The sequence below is a fragment of the Mobula birostris genome, chromosome 18, assembly GCF_030028105.1.
Source record: "Mobula birostris isolate sMobBir1 chromosome 18, sMobBir1.hap1, whole genome shotgun sequence".
NCBI lineage: Eukaryota > Metazoa > Chordata > Chondrichthyes > Myliobatiformes > Myliobatidae > Mobula > Mobula birostris.
Window position 1 is genome coordinate 15973019 of NC_092387.1, and position 14718 is coordinate 15987736.

General features: G+C 41.6%; 1 protein-coding gene across 1 annotated transcript in view; it reads left to right on the forward strand.

Annotated features, from left to right (window-relative positions):
• Nucleotides 1–14718, forward strand: part of LOC140211971 (fibrillin-1-like) — a 460859-nt gene that overhangs the window by 99147 nt on the left and 346994 nt on the right. Inside the window, exon 6 of the mRNA XM_072282261.1 lies at nucleotides 8654–8851. Coding sequence (XP_072138362.1) covers nucleotides 8654–8851 — 198 coding nt within the window. The remainder of the gene's footprint in view (nucleotides 1–8653; nucleotides 8852–14718) is intronic.

Below are 14718 nucleotides of genomic sequence, written 5' to 3' on the forward strand. Positions count from 1 at the left end.
ACTGCAGTTTTCTGACAAGAGTACTCCCCACATATGCCCGTATCCTGTATATTAATTTTGAACAAGGAATTATTCAGCCTAGTATGTCTAATACGTAAATGCGTAAATATAACTTTTTCCCTCCTTTTATACCCATCTCCCAATAGAGCTCCCACCATCCTCTGAATTTTACGTAAATGCTGCCCGTCCTTTCCCTATCCCAACTTTGTTGCCACAATAATTGAATAGACTTTTTTAATTATGGCTTTCACCTCCCTTCTATGCAAAGGCACCACTACATTTTGATTCTTGATTTTAAGTGACTGTTTTGCCAGAATATCTGCACTTCATTTTCTTCAACCCCAACATGGACAAGGACTCATAAGAAAAGGATACACAAGCCTGGACTCTGCAGCCTCAACAGATGTCCAATCTCAAGAAGAATGTTTGGCCTACAATTTGAAGTACCTGTTTTAATAAATGTCAAAACCGAGAACGAATCAGAGCACAGAAGTACATAATCAGTGTTTACTTCTTTGATCCGTTCCAAGGCTAAATTGATAGCAACCATCTTAGAGGTCAATATTGATGCTTTGTCTGATAATCTTTTCTTAAGTCACCTGAAACTTTGGAACATAAACAGAAACACCTGAATGAAATGTCACTGGATCTTTTGAGCCATCTGTATAGTTATGAAAGAAGCTATAATTTCTGCCTTTCATGTATTACTGAACTACCTCTGCCACTAATATACAATCAATCCTCATCTTGACCTTTTCTTGAAGGCTTAAATGAACCATAGGCAAAAGGAAAAGCAATGGCAGAGCGACAGAAAGGGGTACACTGGGACCATATTCCCCATTAAACAATCCAGGGTTTTGTGCCCACTTATTTCCCATCCACCCAAAACTGAAAACCTTACAAATGCAGAGCTCCTAACACTCTACCAGTGTTACCAGTATTGGGTAACGAACTTATATCCTCTTATGTTAACCCAATAAACCATTGCTAACTGTAATCTCCACAAATGTAAAGGTTTGTCATCCGTTTCTACCAGTAATGCTGAAATATGGATGATTGAATAGCACCACAACATAATCTCAATGCTTCAGTGTGAACTTCATCTAGGGGCTTTAAGACTGCTGGTGGGATTGACACACAAGCAACACATCTGTAATCAAAGACCATCTGATTAAGTGACCTCCTGCTCACACCCCCAATCACAGCTAACTAAGCACCTGAACACACCAAGGGCTTTTTTCACACTTCTCCAGAATTGTATTCATGCTGTTTCCATCCTCATACCCAGAAACTTTACCACTGACTCTTATTTTAAAGATTTACCATATAACTTGAAATCAGTTGTGAGTGTAATGTTCCTTTTACAAAAACAACTAATTTGAGTCTTCACAGCAGAAAATTTAAAATCCCACCAACATCCCCATTCCTCTACTTATAACCATATAACAATTACAGCATGGAAACAGGCCATCTCAGCCCTTCTAGTCTATGCCGAACTCTTACTCTCACCTAGTCCCACTGACCTGCACTCAGCCCATAACCCTCTATTCCCTTCCTGCTCTTTACTCTTTATATAACTGAAAAATCTTTTAGTATTCTGCTTTATACTACTGGCCAGTCTTATATTTCAACTTTTCCCTTCTTATAGCTTTTTAGTTGCTTTTTGTTGGATTTTAAAAGCTTCCCAATCATCCAATTTCCCACTCACTTTACTACTATATACTGTGGTGTGCAAAAGTTTGGGCACCCGTGGTCAAAATCTCTGCCACTGCGAACCACCAAGCGAGCAAAAGATGAACTGACTTCCAAAAGGCACAAAGCCAATGATGACACACTTCCTCAACACTTCAAGCAAGAAAACCCTCCCACTTCCATCCTTCACTTCATTAATAGCTGTCTGCATTTTCCTAACTTATACAATGTATATTCTTGCCTCTCTTTCACACTACACTGTCATCAGCATATATCAATTTGGGAAAGTATGCACCAACATTTAAGAATATGCCATCAATCAATGGCCATTCTGCTGACCATAACAATTTTATTGGCTGTTGCCAATTAACTAATCATCCAATTGATTTTATCCTAACAATTTTGCAAATTGCCTCTATTAGGCTATTGCTTGCTGAAATTGCACAAAAAGCCCTGCAACTCACCAATTTTAACTCCTCACTCTTGCACCAGGTCCCAGCTCTTGACCATCTCTGAATAAAGAAAATTCTGCATATTTCTTCATTTGTTACTTTTCATAAAAAATTTTGAATATTGATACTTGATAGCATTGTCAAGTGAGATATCCTATGACAATGTGCTGATTAAGTAGACCACTGAATAAGAAATTATTCATAATTGGATTATTCTTGCAGATTATCCCTGAGCAATTTTCCATATTATCAGGTCAATGTTAGTGTTATGATTGCAGATGACAGCCCAGTTAGAAATGCTGCTGGTTGTGAAGCACATCTTCATCAGTATGACTAGAATATTATCAGAGCCTATAACCTTTGCTGTAAGCATCATTTTACTCTGTTTCTGGCTTCTGCTATAACATGAGCATTTTGAAGACTCTGAAGGAGGCTGCAACGGATCTTCCCCCAGCTGTTCTGATAATGTACTTGCAGATGTTTTCGCTTGGGACTTTTGCACTAATGCGGAATTTGCCATAATTGTTGTTGGGAATGTTGTTGAATGCCTACCTCACATTAGCAATTTTTATTTTAGAGCATTCTAATTGGTTGCATCTGGTATGGAGGGGCCACTATATAGTATTGGAAAACCTGCAGAAAGTTGCAAACTCAGTCAGCTCTATCATGGGCACTACCCTCCCCAGCATAACAGATAGTTTCAAAATGTGATGCCTCAGAAAGGTGGCATCCATCATTAAGGATCCCTGTCCACCTAGGACATGCCCTCTTCTCATTGCTACCATCGAAGGGGAGGTACAGGAGCCTAAAGATACACACTCAATGTTTTAGGAACCCTGCACTACTAAAAAAAGTACAGGCGTTTTAGGTATGGTGAATTTCTATAACTACTTCATTCTGCAAGCAATTGAACTTAAGCTCCCTCTCTCTATTGCACTTAAAGGCAATACCCCTAATCAAGTACTTGACTGGTCAGCAGACATGACCAAAGCATTTGATGATACCAAACAAGCTCTTTCCAACGGAACCCTACTGGCGTACCCACTCCCCAATGCACTTATAGCCATTACTACTGATTTTATTCCTGACACCACAACCGCCTGGTCAGCCTCTCAACAGTGTTCTAACCTCAGTAAATTCAATTCCCTTTCACCTATTCCTGCCTCCCATCATGACATACAATACTCCTGGGTTCTTGTTTATCTACATTCTGCTTCGTTTGTTTTCATCTGCTATGATGCACACCAACATCCCCTTAGGCTCAGTTACGATGGCCGGTTCAGCATTTTGGCACTTGCTGTTCCTCTATCCATGGAACATAGGACCCAAGCCAGGCGGCTCATCTGAGCGCCAGACAGGCTCACAATGCTGGTTTTAGTGAATTCTGTGGGGGGGTGCGGGGGGCTGTGTAGGGTAATGTAATTGTTGGAAACGTACATAATCCACAACTACCAACATTGAGTTATGGTTCACTTTAAGAGGCTGGTTTGATGTGATGGCATATCTATGTGAGTTTCTGTTACCACACTTTGAATTCAGTCTTTGAGTTGTTACGGTTTTTCTTAAACATAAAACACCTCACACTGCTTTATTGGCAAAAACCTACAATCTCTTCCATGTTTTTGAATTTAACCAGGACAGATACCGTGGCCGGAAATGATGTGAACATAAGATATTGGTGCAGAATTAGGTTATTCAGCCCACCGTCTGCTCCTCTATTCAATTATGTCCGATTTTTTTCTAAACCCTACTCTTTCGCCTTCTCCCCATAGCCCTTAACTCTCCTAGAATTAAAAATCTATAGATTTCAGCCTTAAATACATCTAATGATTTGGACTACACAGGCTCCTGTAGTAATGAATTGCACAGACTCATGTTCCTCTGATTGAAAAAATTCTAAAGGGACGTTTCTTTATTCTGAGACTGTACCCTCAGAACATAGGCTCTCCTACAAATGGAAACATTCTTTCCATGTAACAGTTGAAGAGGGGTTACATTTATGAGGTTACATATTGTCGTTGAATATAATCCTGCTGCTTCTTAATGTGCACATACGTAGCTTCATAGCTTGAGTTAGTAGTTTGATTCTGAATCTTATCTAACTTAGCATATTCTTAGTGCCAAACAACATGATAAACTGTTTTCTCAGTATATGTTTAGGTTGGAAATTCAGAGTATTTCATTGGAATAGTGAAAGCAAGGTGACATTAGATGTGAAGTGATTCTGGCTTATTATCAGGACTGTCACTTTATATTGTAATTTGAATAACATCAAGTATTTTAGCACACTAAGCATTTGAACCAACAAGGGAAAGGTTTCACAGGACTTTTGAAATAGCTTTCCAATCTACATAATGCCCAGATTATTGCCTTGGTTTCTACTCACTGTCTCAACATCCTCTCCCCACTTCAGTGACTCCTTGCTGTCATTATTAAGGCCATTCCCAGTCCTCTGTTGTTAGATTTTGGCTGCTTAAGAGTACAGGAGTGAAAGCAAGCTGCAGTGTCCATTCGGTGTGAGTAACTGAGTTGGCTCTGACTTGAAACAATACAATCAATCAGTATAGGAAGAGGATGGAAAAAGGTTAGAGGGAGGAAAGGTTAAAGAAAGCAAACATGGAATAGAAAGGATATGTTCAGGAAATAGAGGATAAAGACAGGTAAAGAAAAATGAAGGAAGGAGAGGAGCTTGGAGGGATTGAAAGCAATGGCTTCCCCTTCCGTTATCTATTTTCCCCAACTGTCACTTTTCCCGTAACCAAGTTACTTCTCTCTCACCACCAATTTTCCCCTGCCATTCCCTACACAACCCCAACTGTCTTTATTGTCCACTCTTCCCTGAGCTTCTCCTTTGGCACAGTCTCTACTCTTCCCCCAACACCCTCTCCAAGTTGCCATATCCACAATTTTTTCTTGCTGCCCCCACCCTCCAAGTTACCCAACTCTAACCCACTGTCTTACTCTGGTCCTTATTCTCTTCCCCACCCCCACAGAATTGGAGTAGGCTCAAGTCACCCTCAATCCTGAGTGATGTGCTAATAGATAGAATGAGGAAGTCTTTCTTGTTCCAATTATGCAAGCTTAGTTGAAGTCACACCTCAAGTTTTTAAATGCATTTTTGATCTCTGTGGCTGTAGTGCTGTGTAGGTTCATTAAACTGATTCGTGCTACAAATTAGTTATGCTTTGAAGAAAGATTAATGTAAAATTGGCTTCAATTCACTTACGTTTAGAGAAATTGGAGCTGATCTCATTGAGTGAAACTGGATTCTGAGGGAGATTAATGGATGGAAGCTGCTTCCTCAGATCAGAGAATGAAAATCCTGGGGCATGATACATCTTTTTTTTGTGTGCCATACTCTGCCAGAGCCTCAGCAAACACTATTCAAGTGGTTGTCTTGGAGGAAAGATTCTGTGAGTGGTCCCCCACGTCCTTCTCACAGCGCAGTTTTTTTTTAACGAGGCCGAGTTGCAAGCTCAACACTCAACCTTGCATGGATGGAAAGCATGCCTGGGAGCAGCTCGACTGGATTCAAACTCGGGAACCTTTGCTCCAGAGTCCAGCGCTGATGTCACTGCAGCACTAGCCGGCCTATGATACATATAAGTTGCTCATTTTGCGCATTATTACAAGGAGAGGAAAGGTTTTTCTCCCAATGAGATTAATGTGTTTAGATACCTTTTCAAATCTGAAGGTTGCATACAATCACTATAACATTTGGATGATGTAATTTCTTCATAGAAGAGTTGATTTGTTCTGTTATCGGCACCGACTCTCTGGGCGCAGAGCTCAGAGAAAGCGATGCAACAGACTTAGCATTGTAAATCAGCGAGTTGTTTGTTATGTCTCTGTTCTCGCTGTGAAATGGGGACAACACTTTTCCCTTATTAGGGGGAGAGAGAGAGCCTGTGGTATGTCGAATTACTGGGTGAATGAGCAGTCTTTAGGGTACTGCAAGTCAGTGTCTTTATTAATGCTTGCTGCACGCTTGAGTGCTCGGTGAGGACTTTTTTGCTGGTGAGGGGGTGGTGGGTGTCATTGCCTTGCTGCTTGTGTGTGGGAGTGGGGAGCTGGGGGAGGGCTTTTGGGGTTCTAACATTCATCCTTTGGGGCATTCCTCTGTTTTCATGGATGTTTGCTAAGAAAAATTATTTCAGGATGTATATTGTATACATTAAATGTTCCTATTGAAACCTATATTACTTTCAGAAGGCTTTTACAAGGTGCCACACATGAGGCTTCTTACCAAGTTAAGAGCCAATGGTATTACAAGAAAGTTACTAACATGGTTAGAGCATTGGCTGATTGGTAGGAGGCAGTGAGTGGGAATAAAAGGATCCTCTTCTGTTTGGCTGCCAGTGACTAGTGGTGTTTCGCTGGGGTCATTGTTGGGACCATTTCTTTTTATGCTGTATATAAATGATGGAATAGATGGCTTTGTTGCAAAGTTTGCAGATGGTACAAAGATTGGTGGAGGGACAGGTAGTGTTGAGGAAACAGGTAGGATGCAGAAGGACTTAGACAGATTAGGACAATGGGCAAGAAAGTGGTAAATGAAATACAATGTTGGAAAATGCATGGTCATGCACTTTGGTAGTAAAAATAAATGTGCAGACTATTTTCTAAATGGAGAGAAAATCCAGGAATCTGAGATGCAGAGGGACTTGGGGGTCCTTGTGCAGAACACTCTGAAGGTTAACTTGCAGGTTGAGTCGGTGGTGAGGAAGTCAAATGCCGTGTTAGCATTCATTTCAAGAGTTCTAGAATACAAGAGCAAAGATGTATTGCCGAAGCTTTATAAGGCACTGATGAGGCCTCACCTTGAGTATTGTGAACAGTTTTGGGCCCCTCATCTTTGAAAGGATGTGCTGGCATTGGAGAGGGTCCAGAGGAGGTTCGTAAGGATGATTCCAGGAATGAAAGTGTTATTGTATGAGAAATGTTTGATGGCTCTGGGTCTGTACTCACTGGAATTCAGAAGGATGAGGGGGGATCTCATTGAAACTTCGAATGTTGAAAGGCCTCGACAGGGTAGATATGGATAGGGTGTTTCCCATGATGGGAGAGTCTAGGACAAGAGAGTATAGCCTCAGGATAGAGGGGTGCCCTTTCAAAACAGATGCGGAGAAATTTTTTAGCCAAAGGGTGGTGAATTTGTGGAATTCGTTGCCACAAATGTGCAGACCAGGTCGTTGAGTGTATTTAAGGCAGAGATTGATAGGTTCTTGGTTGGACCTGGCATCAAAGGTTATGGGGAGATGGCCAGAACTAGGGTTGAGGAGGAGATAGAAAAAAAGGAGCAGCCTTGATCGAATGGTGGAGCAGACTCAATGGGCCAGATGGCCTAATTCTGCTCCTATGTCTTATGGACATTATGGTTCTGATTGTTGTATCATCACTATCAGCTTTGCTCTTCTTTTGCAGCCTTTTCACTACCAGCTAATTTCTGAAGTAATTGGCGATGTGTTGTTAAAAAGGAAGGTCGTCTAAGGTTATAGCAGGATATAGATTTCCTGGAAATTTGGGCAGAAGATTGGGAGATGGAATTTGATCTGTAGTTGAGTTTACTTGAGTTTATTGTCATAATCCCAATAGATATGAGGTGATGAAATATCTGTAGGACATATACAGTGAATGGTAGGGCACTTAGGAATGTTAATGAATGGAAAGACCTAGGAGTCCAAATCAATTTCCCAAAAATGGCAACACAAGTTGTTAGGATAGTAAAGAAGGCATCCAGTTTGTTCCCTTTCACAAGTCAAAGCATAAAATAGAACAGCTGGGATATTATAGTGCAACTTTTCAAACCACTGGTTAGGTCACACTTTGAGTATTTTGTGCATTTCTGGTCATCATACTGTAGGAAGGATGTGATTGTCCTGGAGAGAATTCAAGTTCAATATAACTAAGTACTGTTGAAATGACACCATCATATTTAGCAGACTCCATTACTTCTCCCTCAACTGCATTTCCCAGATTATTCACTGACTCAAGTTGAGTAGTCTGTCTGTAGCCCCAGCACTCTTTTAGACCCTGATCTGAGCAGCAGATCCTATATTCTTTACACTACAAACACCATCTTAGCCACTATTTTCTGTATAGGAATGGCTGCCTCTGAAATACTTCCTCTGCTCTCTTCTCTATTAATTCATAGTCTATTCAAATGATATTGATATTAACATAAAACCTGGCAATATGTAGAACTATGAAATATTTTGTCTGCCATTTTTTGCCTAGGTCAAAAGTCAGAAAGCCTTTAACAATATATGTTGGTGCGCTGATACTAACATAAATATTAAACGGATGGATGTTAACAAATGCATATTGTTAACAAATTATTTTTAACTACTATTGGTGCCTTTGCTAAACTTAATAATTGCATACCAAGTAAAGAATGATTTCCTATAATTAAACTTTCAGATAAATACTTTAGATAAAGAGAACTTTTAATACTTTTTTAAAGTAGATTATTAATTGTGGTGTTTTCTAATAGCAAATATTTGTTTTAGATTACAGGACTGGACCATGCTTCACATCAGTAAACAACCAAATGTGCCAGGGGCAACTCAGTGGCATTATATGCACAAAAACCCTTTGCTGTGCAACAGTTGGACGAGCCTGGGGACATCCCTGTGAAATGTGCCCTGCCCAGCCACAGCCATGTCGTCGTGGCTTTATTCCTAATATCCGCACTGGAGCTTGTCAAGGTAAGAGGTGCATTTTTCGCATGCAGAGCTGTTGAAGTTTAACAGGCACTAACTTTAATGAAATTAAACTTTTTTTTCCCATTTGAGTTTCCAGAAGAATCTGTGAGAGAGAGCTGACAGGATGTTCCTTATAGCATGGTTCACTAAATTTAAAAAGTATTTGCTTTAGGTGAAGAGACAGCAACTGTGTTTCTTGGATGCCAGAGTGTGGCCAACATTTAATGAGCTGGACTTTGCCAACTCCTAATCATTTTGCAGCTTATTCATTAGCAGTGCAAAGGATTTTTTTTCTGATGGAAGAAAATAATTTTGTAATGAACTAATCTTGCAAGATCGTGATCACATGAAATAAGCTTTAAGTGGTAAATTTACATAATATTTAAAATAAAAGCATTTGATGTAAGAGGGGCACTCTGTTAGTTGGCATCGACCATGGATGTTGAGTCCTAGCTGTCAATACACAGGCCAAGGCAGTATGATATGGAGATCAAGCTATTACCTGTGCAACAGGCACTCCCTCTCCACACAGCTGATGAATCCAAAGGAACGGCAGAGACCAATACAGTTTAGCACGAGCGGCGTCGCAGGAGTTGCCAGCAGTGTTGAACTCGGGCGGCACTGTAGCATAGAGTTTAGTGCAATACTATTGCACCTTGGGATAGAGTTTAGTGCAATACTATTGCACCTTGGGGCATCAGAGTTCAGAGTTCAATTCCAGAATCCTCTGTAAGGAGTCTGTGTACATCCTCTCCATGGAATGTGTGGTTTCCCCGGGATGCTTTGGTTACCTCCACAGTCCAAAGACATATGGGGTAGGTTAATTTGTCATTGTAAATTGTCCTGTGATTAGATTAGGGTAAAATCAGAGTTGTTGGACATTGCTGGGGCATTGTGGCTCAGAAGACCAGAAGGGCTTACTCCGTGCTGTATCACTCAATAAATAAACTGAATGTATGACTGCCTTTGGGACTCCAGCTCTGGATTTTTCCTCGAAGTTTACTCCCAAAGCTTTCCCCATGAGTGCGTATAGTTGCAAGGCAACAGAGGTTTGAGATCAGATTTTCCTTCCCCTAGATGAGCTGCCAACCACTGCTAACGAACTCCATCTGTTCGAAACAACTGGTTTTAAAGCACTAGTAACCCGCCTTTGCCCCTTCTCCTTATCAGTAGAAACGGTTCCTTATGGTACTCATGCAGGACTAGGCCATGTGGCCCAGCAAGACTGCTCTGCTATTCAATAAGATCATGGCTTGTCATCAAACAAGGAAATCTGCAGATGCTGGAAATCTGAACCACACACACAAAACGCTGGAGGAAATTAGCAGGCCAGACAACATCTATGGAAAAAAGTACACTTGACGTTTCGGCTGAGCCTGTTGGTATCACCGGTGTTGATGCCATTGCCCCAGCTCACCACTGCATGGAAGATTGTATTGGTGACAACAGACTGGTAGGACATGTGAAGGAGAGGCCTGCGTACTCCAAAGGACCTCAGTCCCTTCAGGAAGTAGAGGCAACTCTGACCCTTCTTGTACACAGCATCTGTGTTGGTGCTCCATTCAAATCTGTCATCCAGGTGCGCCCCCAGGTACTTGTAGGTTCTCACCACATCCACATCTCCACCATCAATAATAATAGGAAGCACTGCAGGGTTAGTCGTCCTAAAGTCCATCACCATCTCCTTTGTCTTACTGATGTTGAGCTGCCAATGATTCAGCTTGCACCATTTGACAAAGTCCTCCACCAGAGCCCTGAATTCATCCTCCTGTCCTCCCTTTGTACACCCAATTATTGCTGAGTCATCAGAGAATTTCTGCAGATGATGTGACTCAAGAGTTGTATCTGAAGTTTGAGGTATACAGAGTAATCAGGAAGGGAGTCAGTACGGTCCCTGTGGAATCCCAGTGCCGCTTATAGCCATGTGCGACACATAGCTCTGAAGGCACACAAACTGGTCTACTATTCAGGTAGTCCACTATCCAGGATACAGTCGAAGTGCTAACCTGTATTGAACGGAGCTTTTCCCCCAGCACTGAGGGCTGTATGGTACTGAAGGCCCTTGAGAAATCAAATCTGTCCTGCTTTATCCAAATAGGAGTAGGCTCTGTTCAGCAGGTAGATGACAGCATCATTGACTCTAATGTGCTCCTGGTAGGCAAACTGTAGAGAATGGAGGCTGATCTGACCAGGGGTTGGAAGCAAGCCAGGACCTGCCTCTCTAGGGTCTTCATGATGTGTGAGGTCAGGGCCACTGGACAGTAGTCATTCAAGACTTTTGGTTGGCCCTTCTTAGGTACTAGGACCACACAAGATGTTCTCCACACAGTCGGGACTCTTTCCAGGCTGAGACTCAGATTGAAAATGTGCTGAAAAACTCCACACAGCTGTTCAGCACAGTCATTCAGGACCTTGTAGTTCACACCATCCAGTCCCAGTGCTTTGCTATGTCTGAGTTTCCTCAGAGCTCTATTGACTAGCTAGCCTAACATCTGTGGCAGGTAAATTACTATAGAGACTTCTGAGGGAAAAGGTATACATTTATTGGAAATCCAGGTTGATTAGAGGTAGTCAGCAAGGCTTTGTGCATGTGAGATCGTGACTTACAGATTTGATTGAATTTTGTGATAATATAACGATGAAGGTTGATAAGGGCAAAATAGTTGATCTAGATAGACTTCACTGCCTTTGCTCAAATTCCACATGGTAGGCTATTCTGGAAAGAATCTAGAATTCAGAGAGAGCCGCCAAATTGATACACATTTGGCTTGTTAGAAGGAAGTAGAGGGTGATGATGGATGACTGTCAATTTTATCAATAATTTGGATGAGAATGTGAAAAGCACGGTTAGTAAATTTACGCACTAAAATAGGTGACATAATTGACAATGAAGAATGTTAACAAAAATTACAGGGGATCTATATAAGCTGACTTCAGCTTATTTTGTCATGTGCCTCCAAGTACCCTGAAACTACATCCTTAACAATCTTCCCAACAACTGAGGTCAGACTGCCATTCTATTTCTTCTGTCTCTCTCCATTCTTGAAGAGTGGAGTGACATTTCCAGTCCTCTGGAAGCATGCCCAAATTCTTGAAGTATCATTACTAATGCCTCCACTTCTCTTCAGCCACCTTTTTCAGAAACCTGGGGTTTAGACCATCTGGTCCTGGTGACTTACCTAGCTTCAGATCTTTCAGTTTCCCAAACACCTTCTCCCTAGTAAAGGCAATTTCATCTACTTCTGCCCCAGACACTCTTGAACTTCTGGCATACTGCTAGTATTTTCCACAGTGATGACTGATACAAATTACTTGATCAGTTTGTCCGCATCATTTCAGCATCATCTTCCCGCGGTCTGATATCTATTTTCGCCTCTCTGTTACACTTTATCTATCTGAAGAAACTTTTGGTATTCTCTTTAATATTATTGGCCAGCTTACCTTCATATTCCATCTTTTCCTCCTTTATGACTTTTTTAGTTGCCTCCTGTTTTTCAAAGCTTGCCAATCCTCAAACTTCCCACTATTTTTTGCTCTATTATATGCCCTCTCTTTAGCTTTTATGTTGGGTTTGATTTCTCTTGTTAGCCACAGTTACGTCATCATGTGTTTAGAATACTTCTTTTTCTTTGGGATATATCCATCCTGTGCCTTCCAAATTACTCCCAGAAACTCGTGCCATTGCTACTCTGCCGTTATCCCTGCTAGCTAGACAGTCAATTTTGTACAGCTCCTCTCTCTTGCCTCTGTATTTCCCTTTACTCCACTCTAATACTGATACATCTGACTTTAGCTTCTCCTCAAATTGTAGGTTAATTCTATCATATTATGATCACTCAGCCTGAAAGGTTTCTTTATCTTAGTGGTCACCAACCGGTCGATCTTTGAGACTTTCCCAGTAGATCACGAAAAAAAATTGAAAATAAATGCACAAATACTTTTGTAATGTGAGCATTATAAAAATAAGAGCATAAGACAAAGGAGCAGAAGTCGGCCATTTGGCCCATCGAGTCTGCTCCGCCATTCTATCCAATCTCCCGTTTAGTCCCACTCCCCCGCCTTCTCACCATAACCTTTGATGCCCTGGCTACTCAGATACCTATCAATCTCTGCCTTAAATACAGCCAATGACTTGACCTCCACTGCCGGCCATGACAACAAATTCCACAGATTCACCACCCTCTGGCTGAAAAAATTTCTTCACATCTCTGTTCTGAATGGGCGCCCTTCAATCCTTAAGTCGTGCCCTCTCGTACTAGACTCCCCCACCACGGGAAACAACTTTGCCACATCCACTCTGTCCATGCCTTTCTACATTCGAAATGTTTCTATGAGGTCCCCCCTCATTCTTCTAACCTCCAAGGAGTACAGACCAAGAGCGGTCAAACGTTCCTCATATGTTAACCCTCTCATTCCCAAAATCATTCTAGTGAATCTTCTCTGAACCCTCTCCAACGTCAGCACATCCTTTCTAAATAAGGAGCCCAAAACTGCCCACAGTACTCTGAGGTCTTACCAGTGCCTTATAGAGCCTCAACATCACATCCCTGCTGCTATACTCTATTCCTCTAGAAATGAATGCCAACATTGCATTTGCCTTCTTCACCACCAACTCAACCTCAAGGTTAACCTTAAGGGTATCCTGCACGAGGACTCCCAAGTCCCGTTGCATCTCAGGACTTTGAATTCTTTTTCCATTTAAATAATAGTCTGCCCATTTATTTCTTCTACCGAAGTGCATAACCATTCACTTTCCAACATTGTATTTCATTTGCCACTTCTGTGCCCATTCTCCCAATCTATCCAAGTCTCTCTGCAGACTCTCTGTTTCCTCAGCACTACCGGCCCCTCCACCTATCTTTGTATCATCAGCAAACTTAGCCACAAAGCCATCTATTCCATAATCCAAATCGTTGATGTGTAAAGTAAAAAGAAGTGCCCCAACACAGACCCCTGTGGAACACCACTGGTAACCGGCAGCCAACCAGAATAGGATCCCTTTATTCCCACTCTCTGTTTCCTGCCAATCAGCTAAGGCTCTATCCACGTATGTAACTTTCCCGTAATTCCATGGGCTCTTATCTTGTTTAGCAGCCTCATGTGCGGCACCTTGTCAAAGGCCTTCTGAAAATCCAAATACACAACATCCACTGCATCTCCCTTGTCTAGCCTACTGGTAATTTCCTCAAAAAATTGCGATAGGTTTGTCAGGCAGGATTTTCCTTTAAGGAAACCATGCTGAGTTCTGCCTACCTTGTCATATGCCTCCAGGTTCTCCGTAATCTCATCCTTGACAATCAACTCCAACAAGTTCCCAACCATCGATGTCAAGCTAACAGGTCTATAATTCCCTTTTTGCTTCCTTGCCCCTTTCTTAAATAGCGTAGTGATATTTGCAATCTTCCAGTCCTCCGGAACCATGCCAGAATCTATTGACTTTTGAAAGATCATTGCTAATGCTTCCGCAATCTCCACAGCTACTTCCTTCAGAACATGAAGGTGCATTCCATCTGGTCCGGGAGATTTACCTACCCTTAGACTATTCTGCTTCCTGAGTACTTTCTCTGTCGTAATTGTGACCATGCACACTTCTCTTCCCTGACACCCTTGAGTGTCCAGTATACTGCTGATATTTTCCTCAGTGAAGACTGAAGGAAAATACTCATTCAGTTCCTCCACCATCTCCTTATCTCCCATTACAATTTCTCCAGCATCATTTTCCATCGGTCCTCTATCTACTCTCACCTGTCTTTTACTCTTTATATACTTGAAAAAGCTTTTAGTATCCTCTTTGATATTATTTGCTAGCTTCCTTTCATAGTTCATCTTTTCCCTCTTAATGACCTTCTTAGTTTCCTTTTGCAAGCTTT